Genomic DNA, 17860 nt, shown 5'->3' with positions numbered 1-17860 from the left:
AGCACCAAAACTGAGGAGGATATCCACATAACATCTAACTGTGAAAAGCAGCAGGGTGCTGTCTGCCAGGGAGTAACAGCTAAAAATTCAGGCACCCTCTTAAAGGGCCAATGCACAAAATTCCCTGTGGAGCCACCCAACTTGTGCTCCAGCTGAGGGAGGGTGAAGTGCACTGGAGCTGTGAGAGCAGAACCCAGGACTGAGGACTTGGGGTATAGAGCTGAGAAGGCAGAAACCCCAAGTTTCCTGGGCTGAGTCATTCCCTCACACAGAGGAGGACATCTTTCCCACATAGACATCTGCCTTGCCTGGGGGGAAGACAGTCAACACACCCTATTGGAAAACACCTTGCCCTGAGGCCACTTAAGAGATTAAAAATAATGCCCTGACCGGTTTGGCTCAGTGGATACAGCTTCGGCCTGCGATCTGAAGGATCCCAGGTTCGATTCCGGTCAAAGGCATGTACTTTGGTTGCAGGCACATCCCCAGTGGGGGTTGTGCAGGAGGCAGCTGATCGATGTTTCTCTCTCATCGATGTTTCTAACTCTCTTTCCCTCTCCCTTCCTCTCTCTGCAAAAATCAATAAAATATATTTTTAAAAAAAGAGAGATTAAAAATAACAGCCTCCAGACAGAAGCAACTGCCCCAGCCTGTTGGGGAAAAAAATCTCCAAACAAGTGAGGACGATTGCCTGGGAGGCAATTCAAGTTGGAATCCTATCAGTCTGAAGGCTTTGAGTCTTTGCCTGATCCAATTAGTCAGAAACAGCCTTTAACACTGTCCTGCACTAGAGATTGAAAGGTCTAGACCAGCCTTGGGCAAACTACGGCCCGCGGGCCAGATCCAGCTGTTCTATCTGGTTCTCTTGCTCTCCCCTCCGCTCCTTTACTTTGAATTTATATTAGTTCATACAAACACTCCATCCATGCTTTTGTTCCGGCCCTCTGGTCCAGTTTAAGAACCCATTGTGGCCCTCGAGTCAAAAAGTTTGCCTACCCCTGGTCTAGACTCTAGAGGATCTCCCTAATACATAGTCACAAACCCAAATAGACAGCCAAAATGAGGATACAAAGAAACAACCCCCAAATGAAAGAACAGAGAATTCTCAAGAAGAGGAGATAAATGGAGAGATAAGAAATTTATCTGAGCCCTAGCTGGTTTGGCTTAATGGATAGAGCAGCCTTGGGCAAACTACAGCCCGCGGGCCGGATCCAGCTGTTCTATCCGGTTCTCTTGCTCTCCCCTTCACTCCTTTACTTTGAATTTATATTAGTTCACACAAACACTCCATCCATGCTTTTGTTCCAGCCCTCCGGTCCAGTTTAAGAACCCATTGTGGCCCTCGAGTCAAAAAGTTTGCCCACCCCTGGGATAGAGCCTCAGCCTGCGGACTGAAAGGTCCCAGGTTCAATTCCAGCCAAGGACACATGCCTGGGTTTTGGGCTCAATCCCCAGTAGGGGGCGTGCAAGAGGCAGCCAATCAATGATTCTCTCTCATCATTGATGTTTCTATCTATCTCTCCCTCTCCCTTCCTCTCTAAAATCAATAAAATATATTTTTAAAAAAAGAAATTTATCTGAGCCCTACCCGGTTTGGCTCAGTGGATAGAGCATCAGCCTGCAGATTGAAGGGTCCCAGGTTCCATTCCAGTCAAGGGCACATGCCCTAGTTGCAGGTTCAATCCCCAATAGGGGGAGTGCAGAAGGCAGCCAATCAATGATTCTCTCTCATCTACCTCTCTCTCCCTCTCCCTTCCTCTCTGAAATCAATAAAAATATTTTTTTAAAATAGGAAAAAAAAAAAACCTACTAGGCTTAATAAATGAATTCGGCAATGTAGCCAGGATACAAAATTAACACCCAGAAATCTATGGCTTTTTTATACAACAACTAGTGGCCCGGTGCACGAAATTCGTGCACATTAAAAGGGGGACCCAGAGGCCGAAACCGGTTTGGCTCAGTGGATAGAGCGTCAGCCTGTGGACTGAAGGGTCCCAGGTTCGATTCCGGTCAAGGGCATGTACCTTGGTTGCGGGCACATCCCCAGTGGGAGGTGTGCAGGAGGCAGCTGATCGATGTTTCTCTCTCATCGATGTTTCTATCTCTCTATCTCCCTTCCTCTCTGTAAAAAATCAATAAAATATATTTAAAAAAAAAAGGGGGGGGACCCAGAGTCAAGTCCCAGCCCACCCACATGTGCCTCAAAATCACGTGAGACCCAGACCCGGCTGACCCTTCCCATTGGGCTAGATCCAGACCCGGCCAGTCCCACCCTTGTCAAGCCCCACCGAGCAGGGGGTGTAGCCTCAGGTCCCCTGGCCCGGCGCCAAGACAGGGAGCGTGGCCTGAGGTCCCCCAGATGGGGCGGGGGTCGTGACTTGATGTCCCCAGTCAAGCCTCGCCAGGCGGGGGGGTGCAGCCTCAGGTCCCCCAGTCTGGCACCGGGAGGGGGGTGCAGCCTCAGGTCCCCCGTCAAGCCCCACTGGCAAGGGGGCGCAGCCTCAGGTCCCCCGTCAAGCCCCACTAGGCAGGGGGCGTGGCCTGAGTTCCCCCGACCCAGCACTGGGGGTGCACCTTGAGGTCCCCCATCAAGCCCCGCTGGGTGGGGAGCACGGCCTGAGGTCCCCTGTCAAGCCCCGCTAGGCAGGGGGGTGCAGCCTCAGGTCCCCTGGCCCGGTGCTGGGGTGGGGGGAGCAGCCTCAGTTCCCCTAGCCCAGCACCAGGATGGGAAGCGCACCTTGAGGTCTCCTGTCAAGCCCCACCAGGTGGGGGGCGTGGCCTCACGTCCCCTGGCCTGGCGCTGGGGCAGGGGGCGAGGCCTGAGGTCCCAGTCAAGCCCCGCTGGGTGGGGGTCATGGCCTGAGGTCCCCTGGCCTGGTGCCAAGGCAGGGGGCATGGCCTGAGGTCCCCTGTCAAGCCCTGCCGGATGGGGTTTGGCCTGAGATCCCCTGTCAAGCCCTGTTGGGTGGGGGGCATGGCCTGAGGTCCCCTGTCAAGCCCCATGGGGGCAGGGAGAGGGCGTAGCCTCAGGTCTCTGCTGATTGCTCGTTAAGGCTCCTTAAGGGAACTTGGCCTCAGCTGTAGGTGCAGCCATCTTTGTGACAGAGTGATGGTCAATTAGCATATTCCCTCTTTATTAGATAGGATAATGAACTCACTGAAAGAGAAACTAAAAAAAAAATCCCATTTACCATGCAACAAAAAAAAGTAACACACCTAAGTATAAACTTAACTAAGGAGATAAACTATAGGACAAAAAAACTACAGGACGTTGAAAATAGAGATAGAGGAAGACATAAACAAATGGAAGAATATACCGTGTTCATGGATTGGTAGAATCAACATCATTAAAATATCCATACTACTGAAAGCAATCTATAGATTCAATGCACTCCCTATTAATATACCAACAGAATATTTCACAGACCTAGAACAAACTCTCCAAAAACTCATATGGGATAAAAAAGATCCCGAATAGCTGCAGCAATCCTGTGAAAGAACCAAGTTGGAGGGATCACAATACCAGATATCGAGCTATATTACAAAGCCACTGTTCTCAAAACTGCCTAGTACTGGCACAAGAACAGACATATAGACCAATGGAACCAGAGAACCCAGAAATCGACACAAGCCATTATGCCCAATTAATATTTGACAAAGGAGGCAAGAACATACAATGGAGCCAAGACAGTCTCTTCAATAAATGGTGTTGGGAAAATTGGACAGATACATGCAAAAAAATGAAACTAGACCACCAACTTACACCATATACAAAAATAAACTCAAAATGGATAAAGGACTTAAATGTAAGACGGGAAACCATAATAATCTTAGAGGAATCCACAGGCAGCAAAATATCAGACATATGTCGTAGCAATATCTTTACCAATACAGCTCCTAGGGCAATGAAAACTAAGGAGAAAATAAACAAATGGGACTACATCAAAATAAAAAGCTTCTGCACAGTGCTCGCTTTGGCAGCATATATACTAAAATTGGAACGATACAGAGAATATTAGCATGGCCCCTGTGCAAGGATGACACGCAAATTTGTGAAGCGCTCCATAAAAAAAAAAAAGATTCTGCACAGCAAAAGAAACCATCAACAAAACAACAAGAAAGCCCACTGCATGGGAGAACGTATTTGCCAATGTTATCTCCGATAAGGGTTTAATATCCAAAATTTACAGGGAACTCATACAACTTGACCGCACTCATTTGTGGAATATAATCCTATATAATAAAAGGCAAATATGCAAATTGTCCCCGGACCAGGAGTTCAACCAGGAGTTCGACCAGGGGGTGGGGCCAGCCAGCCAACTGCCTGCATCCCCTACCCAGCTGACCCAGCCAGAATCAGCCCCATGGGGTGGGTGAGTCTGCCAGACCTCCCCTCTCCCCCCTCTGCCCACCCCCGCCACATGAATTCATGCACTGGGCCTCTAGTGAACAACATAAACTGATGAACAAAAATAGAGCCAGAGAAAAAAAATATTTTAGAAGTAATCCTATTATTTGCAGATTTTTTTAATACATTTTTTTATTGATTTTTTACAGAGAGGAAGGGAGAGGGGGATAGAGAGTTAGAAACATCGATGAGAGAGAAACATCGATCAGCTGCCTCTTGCACACCTCCTACTGGGGATGTGCCCGCAACCAAGGTACATGCCCTTGACCGGAATCGAACCTGGGACCTTTCAGTCCACAGGCCGATGCTCTATCCACTGAGCCAAACCAGTTAGGGCTATTTGCAGATTTTTAATATTTCCTACAACTTTCGTGATATTATACTGTTAGTACAGTTTTGGTAACATTATTATATTTACAATCTTTTTTTTTCTTGAAATATTAATGTTTATTGCATGTAACATTATTATATTTAAAATTGTTTTTCTTGAAATATTAATGTTTACTGCATGTAATGGCTATTTTTATCTATAATCTGCTATTATTTATTTTGTATATTGAAAAATAAAAATATTTTTATTGATTTAAGAGAAGGGAGAGATAGAAACATCAATGATGAGAATCTTCTGCACATCCTCTACTGGGGATCAAGCCCACAATCCCCCTGCCCTGACCAGGAAGCGAAACATGACCTCCTGGTTCATAGGTCAATGCTCAACCACTGAGCCACACCAGCCGGGCAAGACATATCTGTTTTAATTAAACTAACACACTTAAACTAGCTTTAATGACAAATATTTTCCCAGATCATGTGATTCTGAGAAAGCATTTGTGTTAACATCTGTATCTCTGAGAATTTTAGAATATCCAATCCTTAATTTATAGAAGCACTTAATTCCTAGTTTCAGTTCTTCCTTTCTAACCCTGTCTTTTGCCTCTAAGTGGGCATCTGTGACCAGCCTACAGTTGCAGTCATAAATGTCCTCCCTTGCCACAGTGCAGTTCCTTAAACAAGTACGAGACCAGCCATCATTTTCAGAGTGTCCCCCGTACTCATGCGCAGTCCACTTGTGTCTAGCATACAGCTCATCCCTCCCCACATAGAGGTCAATGGCCAGGTCGACCCCCTTTACCAAAGCCCATTTCTTTGGTCTTCTGACTGGCTTGCCAATTGTTAGTAAACACACCCAGGAAAAAGCCCCAAGACTGAAAACCTACCTCCATAAGCAGAGGGTGGGGAAAGACCAAAGAAAGCTGCCATTCCTCTCTAATAATGGTTTTTAAAGGGAAGCTGGCATAGAGGTGCATCTTGAGTGGCTGCAAGTTGAAATTGATCCCCATGCTGCTTGGCAGGTGTTAAAGAATTGCACAGGGTAAAGGGAGGAATAGTCATATATACCAGTGGTCGAGCCGCGGTTTGCCGCTCTGTTGACTAATGAGTTTGCCGACCACTGTCATATACTACCCTTTACCTCTTTGCACACAATATGCCCCAATTGCCTAATCCTCACAGCTTCCAACTACACGGTAACATTTAGTCTAGTCCAGTGGTCGGCAAACTCATTAGTCAACAGAGCGGCAAACTGCAGCTTGCGAGCCGCATGTGGCTCGCAAGCCACGGTTTGCTGACCACTGATATATACTAACTAGAGGCCTGGTGCACGAATTCATGCACCAATGGGGTCCCTTGGCCTGGCCTGCAGGATCGGGCCAAAACCAACTCTCCGACATCCCCTGAGGGATCCCAGATTGTGAGAGGGCGCAGGCCAAGCCGAGGGACCCCACCAGCAGGAGGTTGGCCAGCAGGGAGGGGCCATGGGAGGATTCCAGGGCATGTCCAGCCCATCTCGCTCAGTCCTGATTGGCTGGACCCCAGCAGCAAGCTAACTTACCTGTCAGAGCATCTGCCCCCTGGTGGTCAGTGTACACATCATAGTGAGCGGTTGAGCAGCCTTAGCATATCATTTGCGTATTACCCTTCAATTGGTTGAAAGGCCGACCTGACAACCAGACACTTCGCATATTAGGCTTTTATTATATAGGATATGTGAATGCTACTAGGTATGGGAAATTACTTCACATGCTTGAACATGTCAGGACAATCTGTTCCAGGAACTGGCACATAGCAAGAGGCAAAAGAGGGGTGATTTGTGTTAGAATGAACATCAAGTACAATCAGAAAGGTGTTTTTGTTTTTTTTTTGGGGGGGGGGAGGTTTACTAAGCAATCTCCCCATTCTAGTCCAGGTCAGCTCTCAGGTCCTAGAGCAGTCAAGTCATGGAACAGTCTCTTCCCCTCTGGGGGGAAGACAGTCTTTCATGCCTTTCTGATTCCCTATCAGTCCATCTAGTTCAATGACATTATCTCACTCCTTTGATAAGAAAATCAAAGCCCTGCCCTAACTGGTTTGGCTCAGTGGATGGAGTATTGGTCTGCGGACTGAGGGGGCCCAGTTTCGATTCCGGTCAAGGGCACATACCTCGGTTGCAGGCTTGTCCCCCATCTCACACTGATGTTTCTCTCTCTCTGTCTCTCCTCCCACTCTCTCAAAAGATCAACGGAAAAATATCCTGGGGTGGGGATTAATAAGAACAAAAAGAAAATCAAAGCCCAGATTCCTCAGGTCAGCAGGGCCACCTGCTGAATTGCCAGAGGTCAGGGTCACTGTCCTGTCTCCAGCAGCTGACTTAAGGCATGAAGGTTGTAAATAAGCAAGTGAAGCAGAAGGCTCCAGACCGGCCTCACCCCAGGCCTGATTAAGTGGAGGAACTAGAGCCCTTCTAGGAGAGCACCCACAATACACAGAAGGAGAGGTCTCAGAGAACAGCCAGAATGCAAATCTTTATTACGAACTGGTTTCAACAAGAATATGAGTGTTTATACCTAGAAACATGGACAGCTTTCCTCCAGCAGCACCCAGGTTGGGGAAGGAAGGCAGGAGTATATCTAGGGTTTTCCCCTCCCTGCCCCAGTAGAAGAGGGACCCCAGGGAAAGGTCCAAGTTCCTTCCATCCAGCTGGAGGTCCTGCGACTACCTCACCCAGGACAGCCAGCAGCTGAGGGCAGGAGGCTGAGCAGCTAAGGACCAGCCCTGGAGGGAGGTGTATAGAGAGGTCCAGGATGTGACCCCTCTAGGCTGACATCAATCACCAAGGGGGTGTCATGGGCTGAGGGTTCTGAAGATAAGACATCACCACAGCAGAGATGGACAGCCTGAGACCGGAAAAAGGTGTCAGTCAAGATGGGAAGGCTTGGGTCCTCCCTCCCCTTACTTAGGAGTCCCTCCTTCTCTAGGCCCAGCCTCACATGAAGCTACTCATCATTTGCTTAGTGTCTTCAGAGCTCCGGGAGTTGGCGAAGCTGATGAAGGAGCAGTAGACAGCAACCCAAGCGCACCACTTCAGCTGGGGAAAGGTAGGTAGATGGGTGGGTTAGGTCAGTGGAAGACAAGGGGCATTCCCAGGCTCTGGTTCCAACTGGGGCAGCTTAAACCTTGTCCCCCTAACCCCCAGGAGTCCCTCAGTCTCATCCATCCATAGCCTACTCCAGGTACAGAATTTCTGGCCCTACCCCCTGGCCAGTGCCTCTGACTCCACCTGCTGACCTAAAAAGACTAGACTTCGACGTGGCCCATCATGCTAATGACCCCTCTCTTTCTCCACCATCCCCTCCAAGCTGCTTTACAGTCTGGCCCCACCCTCACACCAACCTCCCACAAACCCACCCTGACCCGGATTCCTGACTTCCCCCAAGGCTTTGGCTTCCTTCGTCAACGTCACCCCAGCCCCGCCCCCTAAGCGCCTGCCCCGCTTCATTCCGAATCCGCCCCTGGCCTCGTAGTCCAGCAGAGACACGCAGCCCTGCCCACCTTAAGCATGAGGCCGCACATGCTGAAGATCATGCCGAGCAGGTTCATGTAGTCCGGCGTCGGGTCGTCCAAGGCCGGGTTACACTCGCTCGGCGGAGGCTTGTACCTGCGGCGGGATTGAGGGTCAGGGGCACTCACGTCCCCCCCCCGGATGGACAAGTGCTTCCCTGCGCCCCGACCCACAGTCCGAGCCTCGTTCCCATGACGCTGGGGTCCTTACCTCAGCACTTTGTTCGGCCTCCGAGGGTCCGACATATTGTTCGTGGACATAGCGAGTCGAACACCCCTTTTCCGCTGCTGGAGTTGCCCCTTCCGGCGTGGAAACCCAGGGTGCTTTTTACAATCACACCCGCAGCCCTCGCGCTTCCGTACCTAGCGGCGGGGGGCCAGGTAGTGGCGGGAGAAACCTGGAACCTAGAGGCAGCCTGCAGTAATGCTATTTTCCAACATTACCTCCAAAAAGCCGAAACTTTGAGTCCGGAAGTGGGAAACCGGAAGTAGACCGTAGGGACAATAATAAGGTTGCACCAAGCGAGAGAAGCTCGGAAACATCTGTACAGACCGATGTAACGCGGCGAGGAAGGCATCTTGGAGCCATGTCTTTCCCTGAGCCAAAGCCGCGTGGCCCGGTGCTGCCGCAGAAACGGTTGAAGACGCTAGACTGCGGGCAGGGAGCGGTGCGAGCCGTGCGATTTAATGGTGAGCGCCCTCATCTTCATTCCGAGTCGGCCTGTGGCCTCTCGAGGTCAGCAGCCCAATAACCCCTGCCTGGTCTTCCCAAGTGGATGGCAATTACTGCCTGACGTGCGGCAGCGACAAGACCCTGAAGCTGTGGAACCCGCTGCGGGGGACGCTGCTGCGGACGTACAGCGGCCACGGCTACGAGGTGCTGGACGCGGCCGGGTGAGCCGAGGCCAGGCCGGGAAAGGGGCATTGAGGCGGGGATCCCAGGTCGATGCTGACCTTCCCTCCCCTGCCCTCTAGTTCCTTTGACAACAGCAATCTCTGCTCCGGCGGCGGGGACAAGGCGGTGGTGCTGTGGGATGTGGCATCTGGGCAGGTCGTGCGTAAATTCCGGGGTCACGCAGGGGTGAGTACAAGCAGAAAGAAGCCTCATTAGAGTGTGGATTGTAGAGGGGACCCGCATTAGTGTGCAGGTGGTGACAGGTACCCTCCCCCACACACATACTACTGCGCATTCACCAGGCCCCTTCCTTGCAGTACCCTCAAAACCTTTCACCTCCCCTACCCCTAGCTTTTGTCCTCACTTTAATCTGCACTGGGAACCCTGTCTTTATCCCAATCCTTCAAAGACTACTGAGTGGTAGTTCCTGTTTCTCAGAAGGTGAATACGGTGCAGTTTAATGAAGAGGCCACAGTCATCCTGTCAGGTGAGTATGTGGCCTAGGCAGGGGAGCCCCTGGCCCAAAAACCTGACCTCACCTTCATGCTGGCCTCACAGGCTCTATCGATTCCACTATCCGCTGCTGGGACTGCCGTTCTCGGAGGCCGGACCCAGTGCAGAAGCTGGACGAAGCCAAGGATGGTGTATCCAGTGTGAAGGTGTCAGACCATGAGGTCCTGGCAGGGTGAGTGGAGCTAGATCATTGCCCCTCCCCCTGCATATCATAGCTGCCTCTGTGCTTAAAGTCCACTCTCCTCACCGTGCCTCCCAAGACCCTGACCTCTCAGCTTTTATGCATTCCCAGCCCCATTTCAGGTAAATATGCCAAGCATGCTTTGCAACTGCTCTTCCTCTGCGTGGACTGCCTTTCTCCTACTTATTGCAAGTGTTTTTGAGCACCACCCACAGGCCACTTTTTTAGGCAATGAGCATGTAGCTGTGAATAAGACAGGGAAATAAGGAAAAAATTCCTGCCTACATAGAGTTGATATTTAAAAAAGAAAAAAATTCCCATGCAGAGCTGCTCAAGTGTTGCCACAGCCCAAGAGAGTGCCATTCCCACCGTGGGGGGAGTTTGGACTGTCCAGCCTGTTGACTGGCCGTTCCCATGCATCTTCCCACAAGGTGGCTCCTTTTCGTCCTTCAAGTCCCAGTTCAGATGTCACCTCGGGAAGGACTTCCTATATCACCCTCAGTCAGTGAGGCTCCAGAAATTTATCCTGGCTTGGTCGAAGCTGTGTCCCAAGCCATCCCTTCCTGCTATAGAATCTGGCCCAGAGAGGATGCTCGGTGCCTATCAGAAACCAATTGAGTAGTTCCTGATTGGTCCCTGGGTCTGGGTCTCAAAGCCAGTGCCTCAGAATTCCATTCATGAATTCACTTCAGTGTATGTTTTCTTTTTTTGTTAATCCTCACCCAAGGATATTTTTTCCACTGATTTTTAGAGAGGGTGGAAGGGGAGAGAGACAAAGAGAAAAACATCGGTGTGAGAGAGACACATCGACTGGTTACCTCCTGAACTCACCCCTGTCAGGGCTGGGGAACTACAACTGAGGAATGAGCCCTTGATCCAGAATTGAACCCTCGACCCTTTAGCCCAAAGATCAACACTTTAACCACTGAGAAAATTGGCTAGCCCTGAGAAGGGAGTATGACATTGAGAGGTGCATAGAAAGGATAGGCTCAGCCTTGTACTTAGGGCCCTGGCCAGGTGGAAGTGTAGAGGGACACTGAGGTTACCTAGAGCCATGGAGCCACTGGCCCCAGCTGAAACTTTAATTGGATCCACCCTCTCTTGTAGCTCCGTGGATGGCCGGGTCAGGCGCTATGACCTGAGGATGGGACAACTCTTCTCAGACTACGTGGGCAGTGAGTATGGCCAGGCTGTGGGCCAGGCAGGGGAGGCAGAGGCAGCCAAAGGGACCCCAGCCCACCTGCCTATCCACCTCTCCCCTCCCCCCAGGCCCCATCACTTGCACCTGCTTCAGCCGGGATGGCCAGTGCACCCTGGTGTCCAGTTTGGACTCCACGTTGAGGCTTCTAGACAAGGACACAGGGGAGCTGCTAGGGGAGTGAGTCCTTGGGGTTGTGGGGCCCCTCCCCCCACCTCTGCCCCTGGTAAGGCCCAAGCCCCACTGATCCCATCCACCCCCAGGTACACAGGCCATAAGAACCAAGAGTACAAGCTGGACTGCTGCCTGAGTGAGCGTGACACGCATGTAGTCAGCTGCTCCGAGGATGGGAAGGTGTTCTTTTGGGATCTTGTGGAGGTGAGCCTCTCCACCCCCACACTGCACTCTGTCCCTACTTTGTCTTTACCTCAGTCATTCCCAGACCTGAAAAAGGGAGTGCTATTACAACAGTGGCTAGAAGGAGTGAGAGGGCAGGAAAGGCATTTCAGCAAAGGGAACAGTATGTGCTAAGGCTTGAAAGTGTGGCACGCATTGGTCAGGAAATAGCAGCACTTCAGGATGGCAGTGGCAGCAGCAGGAGCCACCAATGCCAGGCTGAGCCACTGGGATTGACCTTGAGGGTGAGGGAACCAACGGCGACATCTAACCCTGGGGGAGATGAGGCCGTAGTTGTTCAAGAAACCTGAGCTACTTCTGAGCATCCCTATGGTTTCTAGCTCACAGCCTTGTGAGCCCTATCCTGATGTGTCCCAGCCTGGTAGTGGCATCAGGCTGAAAATAGACAGGCTGGGCTTTGGGGTCCCAGGGCTAGAGAGTCTCGTGGAAGAAGATGTGGGTGCTGGGGCTTGACCAGGGCAAGTAAGTCCCTTAAGAGGATGGAAGAAACTGGGAGACCTTGGGAACTTGAGCCAGCTCTCACTTGGGAAACTAAGAAAGAGCCAATATTCTGCCTACTTCTTGAGAATCTGATAGAGCGGAGGTCACACTGAAGGAAGGGGATATTTCAAGGGAAAGAGGAACCGTGGCCTACTTGAGAAACCGTATGGGGAGCTGCTGTGGCAGGGGTGGGCAAACTTTTTGACTCGAGGGCCACAATGGGTTCTTAAACTGGACCGGAGGGCCGGAACAAAAGTATGGATGGAGTGTTTGTGTGAACTAATATAAATTCAAAGTAAAGGAGCGGAGGGGAGAACAAGAGAACACTCCGCTCTTTCGGCTCCGTGGGCCGGATAGAACAGCCAAACGGGCCGGATCCGGCCCGCGGGCCGTAGTTTGCCCACGGCTGCTCTATGGGTTGATGAAGGAAGTGCAAGCACTGATGCTGCCAAATAGACCTGTAGAGCCCCCATGGCGGCAGGGGGAGGGAAGCTGAAAGCCAGACATAACTGGCTCAGAGCAGGGTGGTGGCCTCAGAATATAGTCTAAAGCAGCAGTCGCCAACCTTTTGGACCACCAGACGGCGACCACTGGTCTAAAGGCAGAACCAAGAGAATTTACAGATAAAGGTATGTGAGGTGTGAAAAAGACAAAGACTCCTAAGGTTTTGGCTTGAACACCTGGAAGGACAGCCACTGAGGGGCTCATTTTTGGGCAGACTAGTTTTGCAGTGACTGGAAAGCCATTCGAAGCAGATGGCTGAAGGTCAGGGGATGGGAGGCTCACTGATAACTGCTCCCCTCCCCCTTGTTTCACAGGGTGTCCTGGCCCTGGCCCTGCAAGTGGGTCCTGGTGTGGTGCAGTCACTGGCCTACCACCCAACAGAGCCCTGCCTGCTGACTGCCGTGGGGGGCAGCATCCATTGCTGGCGGGAAGAGGCCTACGAAACTGAGGGTGGCACAGGTTGAGGCCAGGGGACCCACCACCACTAAGGACACAGATGCAGACTCTGGACCACCGAGACCATTTATTCCTGATGTGCTACTGACCAAGGAGTGGGGGAGGGGGCGAGTCTGAAAACAAATAAATAGGGGGAGGGCCACAGCTGTCAGTCTTTGTTCTTCTCAGGCGTGAAGGCATCTATCTTCTGGGCAAAGGTTTCAGCCACAAGCAAGGGGAAGACCAGGGAGGCATCAGCATAGACCTGTGGAGGGGACCCAGGTAACCATGGGACCCAAAGCTACAGCTTGGGAGACCCTACACCCCAGCAGGCTGGCTGGCCCTCACCTTGACAGGCTCTGCATCCACCTTGATCTTGCCCCAAGAGACAGCTTCGTCAGGCCGAGCACCAGAGTCAGAGCCATCAAACTCCTGGGCCGTGTTGATGTAGACAGCATAGTCAGCCCCATTCCGCTGTGGGGGAGGGGGGAACAGAGTCAGCCAGTCACAGGAGACAGACACACACACACACATATATAGAGGCAGGGCACTGCAGCTAGAGAGGCTGAGCCATGTGTCCTAGATAAAGGAGGGCCCCTCTCTGCAAGGGAGGGGACCTCATCAATGCTGGTCAGTAGGGGTTAGAGAGTTACTGGGCATATGATAGGTAGTGTTGCCCCAGACCAGCCTCCTAGATAGCAATATCTCTCACATCTGCCACCAACTCTATCTTCAGAAGACCTCTGAACCCAACCACTTCTTCCCTGCCTTGGTTCCTACCCTGGTCCTGGCCCTAGTTGTTCCCCTTGCAGCAGCCAGAGGGCACCTGTGAGCACCTGAGTCACAGCCCTCAAGGCCCTGCAAGTCTTAGGGAGACATCTACTAAATTTGCTCTACTCATAGGTCACATTTCCCAGAAAGGCTTCCCTTTTTGGAACAGTGTACCTTTTTATTACCATCTTGTCAACCCTCATTTTTCTCCATGGCAATGACTGCCACCTAACTTCCTGTCTGTGTCCCCCCACTAAAACATCAGTCCCAGGAAAGCAGGAATCCTGGCCTGTCCATGGCTGTCTCCAGCACGGGGCCTAGGCCTAGCACACAGATATCTCTACATGGCAGACCCAAGTGCCACCCCCACACTAGGTACCAGGTGCTCCATCCCCACTCACCATGAGGTTGGCATTTGCGATGTGGTGCTTGATCACACCCCCACCCAGGATGATCATGCCAGAGCGCTTGGCAAAGATGGCCTGTGCATTGATGAGCCTCAGATCTGGTGAAGAGTACTGTGATCAGGCCCTGGGCCCAGCCAGCCCTCCTCCCCCACTCCTCTGGCCCCAGCACCTCACCCTCCACGATGTCCAAGACCAGGCCCGGGTTCTTGTAGGAATGGAAAAAGATCATGTCGCCCAGTGAGCCATCTGTGAGTGCTGGGCTCAATACAGGGATGTGGTTCTGGGGGAGTGCAGGACAGGACAGCAGCAGGAGTCAGATCCTGGTGGGGATAGGTCCCCATTCTGGCAGCATTCCCTCTCTGCCTGATTCTGGGCATGGTGTTTAACTTTTCTGGGCCTCCATTTCCTTGACTGTAAAATGACAGTAACAACAGTACCTCCCTCACAGATGAGGAAGCATTTATAAGAAAACCCACCCAAAACACTTAGGACCATGCCCAGCACATAAAGAATAGTAGGTTGTGTTATTTTTCCCAATGCTGGACTTGATAGCCTCTGAGGAGCAGTGGGCCCTATGACAGGCCCCAGGGGGTTGCTAAGCACTGCCCAACTGCTCCCAGGTGGTGTAGGAGTAGAGCCAGGATATGAGGACCACACTCAATAGCTGTGTGACCTCAGAAAAGCTGCTTAGCCTGTGTCTGAAATTCCTCATCTAAGAGTGCGGGTGATGAGAACAGCACTGACTCGCTAGGTGACTGTGAAGATGAAACAAGTCCAGCTCCTCACCTTCTGGGCCCAGTAATACACTGACTCTGGGTTGTTGATCTCCTTGCCGAGGCGAGCAATCATCTTGGAAGGTGTCCACTTCACACCCTGGGAGGGGACATCAGCTCCAGCCAATGGTGCCTTCCCTAACTGCCACCATGCTAGCCCCCCAGGTTGTTCCAGGCCCACCTCTGTGTTCTGCTCCAGCACCATCTGGTCCAGAATGGGCATTAGCCAGTCCTCAAACTTGCAGTAATTGTCATTGGGCACCAGCAGGTTCCCAATCCTGGAGACAGGAGGCAGATAGGCATCAGGCCCCAGGACCCTCAGTCCAGCTCCCCTGCCCAACACCACTTGGGCCCCCCACCTGTTAATCCCGTTCTCACGTAGCTCCTTCCCCCTGAGGCTGAACTCGCCCAGGTACGTGGGTGCCAGGCACTTGATGAGATCCTCCTCCACGCCCCCAGCCGTAGTAACCAAGACATCCACCTGCAGCCACATGCAATGAGGTTGGCCCAGATAGGAGGACCCTGCCCACATTCTGGGCAGGACTCCAAACTCCCAACCCTCATCAAGTAACTTTACAGGAATGTCTGCTACAAAACAAAACTCAATCCTGTCCCTCTGCTTAAAATTGACCCATATCTCCCTATCTTACTAAAATGACCAGTAATCTTATTGCCCATTGAGACCCAGAGAGGTCAAGGCCACAGCCCATCCCATCAGCTCCTCACCATGTTGTGCTGCACGAGATAACGGATGGTCTCACGGATGCCTGAACTGATGAGGTTGGACGTGTAGCCCAGGAAAATGGTGCAGCCAGTGAGTGGGCGGCGGCTCTGGGTCAGGTCCTCGTGCTGGTCTTCATCCTGCGGCAGAGGTTCCAGCTTCTTCTCTATCTGTGTGTAAGAGATGGGTCAAATTAACCTCTGAACCCAAACTCCAGCCCAAGGACCCCAGTGGTTTTCAGAATTACACTCCGCTCCCAAGCCCTGCCCACTCAGAGAAAGAGGACCACTTATACCAGGAACCAGGGGAGGGAGTGCAACTCCGCCCCTTTCACAGGTTGGCTCTGGGGCACGTACATACTCAGCTTTGCCTCACTTAGGAATCGGCATCTTTGCAGGATTCAGCCGCCTTTCTCCTGGGAGGAGCAAATCCAAGGCCCTACCCAGACTTAGGCTGTTCCAATTCCTCCTTCCAGGGCACGGTCTAGCCCTAGGCTCCTTCCATTTCAGAACATAGACAAAGACTATAAACCGCCCTCTTTGCCCTGTCCGGTTTGGCTCAGTGGGTAGAGCGTAGGCCTGCGGACTGAAAGGTCCCAGGTTCTATTCTGTGGTTGCGGGCACATCCCCAGTGGGGGGTGCGCAGGGGGCGGCTGATAAATGTTTCTCTCTCATGGATGTCTCTAACTCCCTTTCCCTTCCTCTCTGTAAAAAATCAATAAAATATTAAAATACATTTTTTTAAAAAAACGCCCCCTACCTAGAATCAGTCCCCGCCCCCTTATTGATGTTAGATGTCGCTGCTGGGGGGCAACTTCCCCTCCTTAACACAGAAATTCCAACCCCCAGTAAGGCCCACCTCTCTCCAACTATTGGCCCCCCCACGAAGGACACGCCTCTTTCTCAGGTAAGCCCCGCCCTCTCCAGGAACTGCACTGCGTTGGTGCTACTAGAGGCCACGCCCCCTAAGCTCTGGCAGTCCCGCCCCAGCCTCACCATGGCATTGATTTGATGCACCGCGCGCCCGAAGTTGGTAGCCTGAAAACCAGTGGTGCCGAAGGCTTCCAGCATTGCGTGGTAGTCCACGCCACGGTTGAAATCGTAACCCCGGACCTGGGCGCTCTCGGACGGCAGCGCCGAGCTGTGCTTCAGCACAGCGGCCAGCGCCGCCGCCGGCGCCTCCCCTTCCGGGGGGCCCTCCATGCTCCTGCCGCCGCGCTCAGATCAGAGCAGTCCCAAGCCAGGCCTTCAGTGGCCGCAAACGCTGTACCTGGCACGCGCTTCTCTACGAGAGCACAGGAAACAGGGCCCGGAAAAAAACTGGAGTGATAGACCGGAAGATGTTTAGTCACATGACCCGTCTTCGAGGCCTCTAGTCCGGGGCGTGGCCTGTTGCGAAATACGGAAGCCGCTTAGAGCCCTTATTCCTTTTCGCGACGCGCCTCACAGAAAGGAGGACTCTACTTTCATCGCCGCCTACTGGAGACCCACCGCGTTGCGCAGCTCTGTCCCCTGGAGTGAGAGAATGGCTTCTTAAACGTCCCCTTGGACAGAATTCAAGTCATCGGGAACTGTCAGTTTCTGCCACTGAGCATCTCTTATCAAATAGGATATTGATCCTTGTCCGTACCTCGCAAGTCTCCAGAGCCTCCACATGCTACATAACCCTCTAGTCTTCCCCAGGCAGCCCCAGCTGTCATCTCCTCTGGGAAGCCTGCCCTGACCTTCCTCTGGGATCCCGGGCTGACATCTCTTTCCCTCCAGCAAGACTGAGACCCTCAAGGGTGGGGACTGTATCTCATGGGTCCTTCTAACTGTGCACAGGGTCTGGTCCAGAGGGGACCCCTTTAATCACTCACTCTACATTTATGGAGTCTGTGTTGGGTGCAGATTAAGCAGTGAATAAGATACAGACCCTGCCCTTCTAGAGCCCACAGTTTGGTGAGACAGAAAGTTAACAATAGTGCTAAGTGCTATTCAGGATTTCAACAGGATGATGCAAGAGCCTTTAGCATGGGGGTGGATGAAGGGTTTGATGGCCTTGGAGGGACAGGTGGTTGAGGAAGGACACGAAGGAGGTGACTTTTTTAAAAATTGATTTCAGAGAGGAAGGGAGAGAGAGAGAGAGAAACATCAATGATGAGAGCCCTAACCGGTTTGGCTCAGTGGATAGAGCGTCGGCCTGCGGACTGAAGGGTCTCAGGTTCGATTCCAGTCAAGGGCATGTACCTTGGTTGCGGGCACATCCCCAGCAGGGGGCATGCAGGAGGCAGCTGATCGAT

General features: G+C 52.1%; 3 protein-coding genes across 4 annotated transcripts; 1 reads left to right on the top strand and 2 right to left on the bottom strand.

Moving 5' to 3' along the window:
- Window positions 1-7235: 7235 nt before the first annotated feature.
- WDR83OS (WD repeat domain 83 opposite strand) lies at window positions 7236-8764 on the bottom strand. Its single transcript, XM_080675614.1, has 4 exons — window positions 8496-8764; window positions 8276-8381; window positions 7714-7811; window positions 7236-7620 (listed from the first exon to the last, which is right to left on the bottom strand). The coding sequence occupies exons 1-4, from the start codon at window positions 8543-8545 to the stop codon at window positions 7554-7556; spliced, it is 321 nt and encodes a 106-aa protein (XP_080531740.1). The 5' UTR covers window positions 8546-8764; the 3' UTR covers window positions 7236-7553.
- Window positions 8765-8789: 25 nt separating this feature from the next.
- WDR83 (WD repeat domain 83) lies at window positions 8790-13078 on the top strand. The gene is made up of 9 exons (XM_080675613.1): window positions 8790-8974; window positions 9058-9178; window positions 9260-9365; window positions 9618-9666; window positions 9738-9864; window positions 10981-11048; window positions 11143-11251; window positions 11335-11449; window positions 12787-13078. Exons 1-9 carry the CDS (start codon window positions 8872-8874, stop codon window positions 12934-12936), a joined length of 948 nt encoding a protein of 315 aa, XP_080531739.1. The 5' UTR covers window positions 8790-8871; the 3' UTR covers window positions 12937-13078.
- DHPS (deoxyhypusine synthase) lies at window positions 12981-16936 on the bottom strand. Of its 2 annotated transcripts, none has more exons than XM_080675608.1 (9): window positions 16575-16936; window positions 15585-15749; window positions 15218-15339; window positions 15040-15136; window positions 14872-14958; window positions 14260-14365; window positions 14080-14183; window positions 13256-13381; window positions 12981-13172 (listed from the first exon to the last, which is right to left on the bottom strand). In XM_080675608.1, the coding sequence occupies exons 1-9, from the start codon at window positions 16779-16781 to the stop codon at window positions 13077-13079; spliced, it is 1110 nt and encodes a 369-aa protein (XP_080531734.1). In that variant the 5' UTR covers window positions 16782-16936; the 3' UTR covers window positions 12981-13076. The 2 variants fall into 2 exon arrangements, with proteins under 2 accessions (XP_080531734.1, XP_080531735.1); XM_080675609.1 differs by having other exon boundaries at window positions 14260-14290.
- Window positions 16937-17860: the final 924 nt, after the last annotated feature.

This window comes from Plecotus auritus (assembly GCF_963455305.1).
Source record: "Plecotus auritus genome assembly, chromosome: 6".
Classification (NCBI taxonomy): Eukaryota; Metazoa; Chordata; class Mammalia; order Chiroptera; family Vespertilionidae; genus Plecotus; species Plecotus auritus.
Note: the sequence above shows the minus strand (reverse complement) of the source record. Positions and strands in the feature narration are given on the sequence as shown.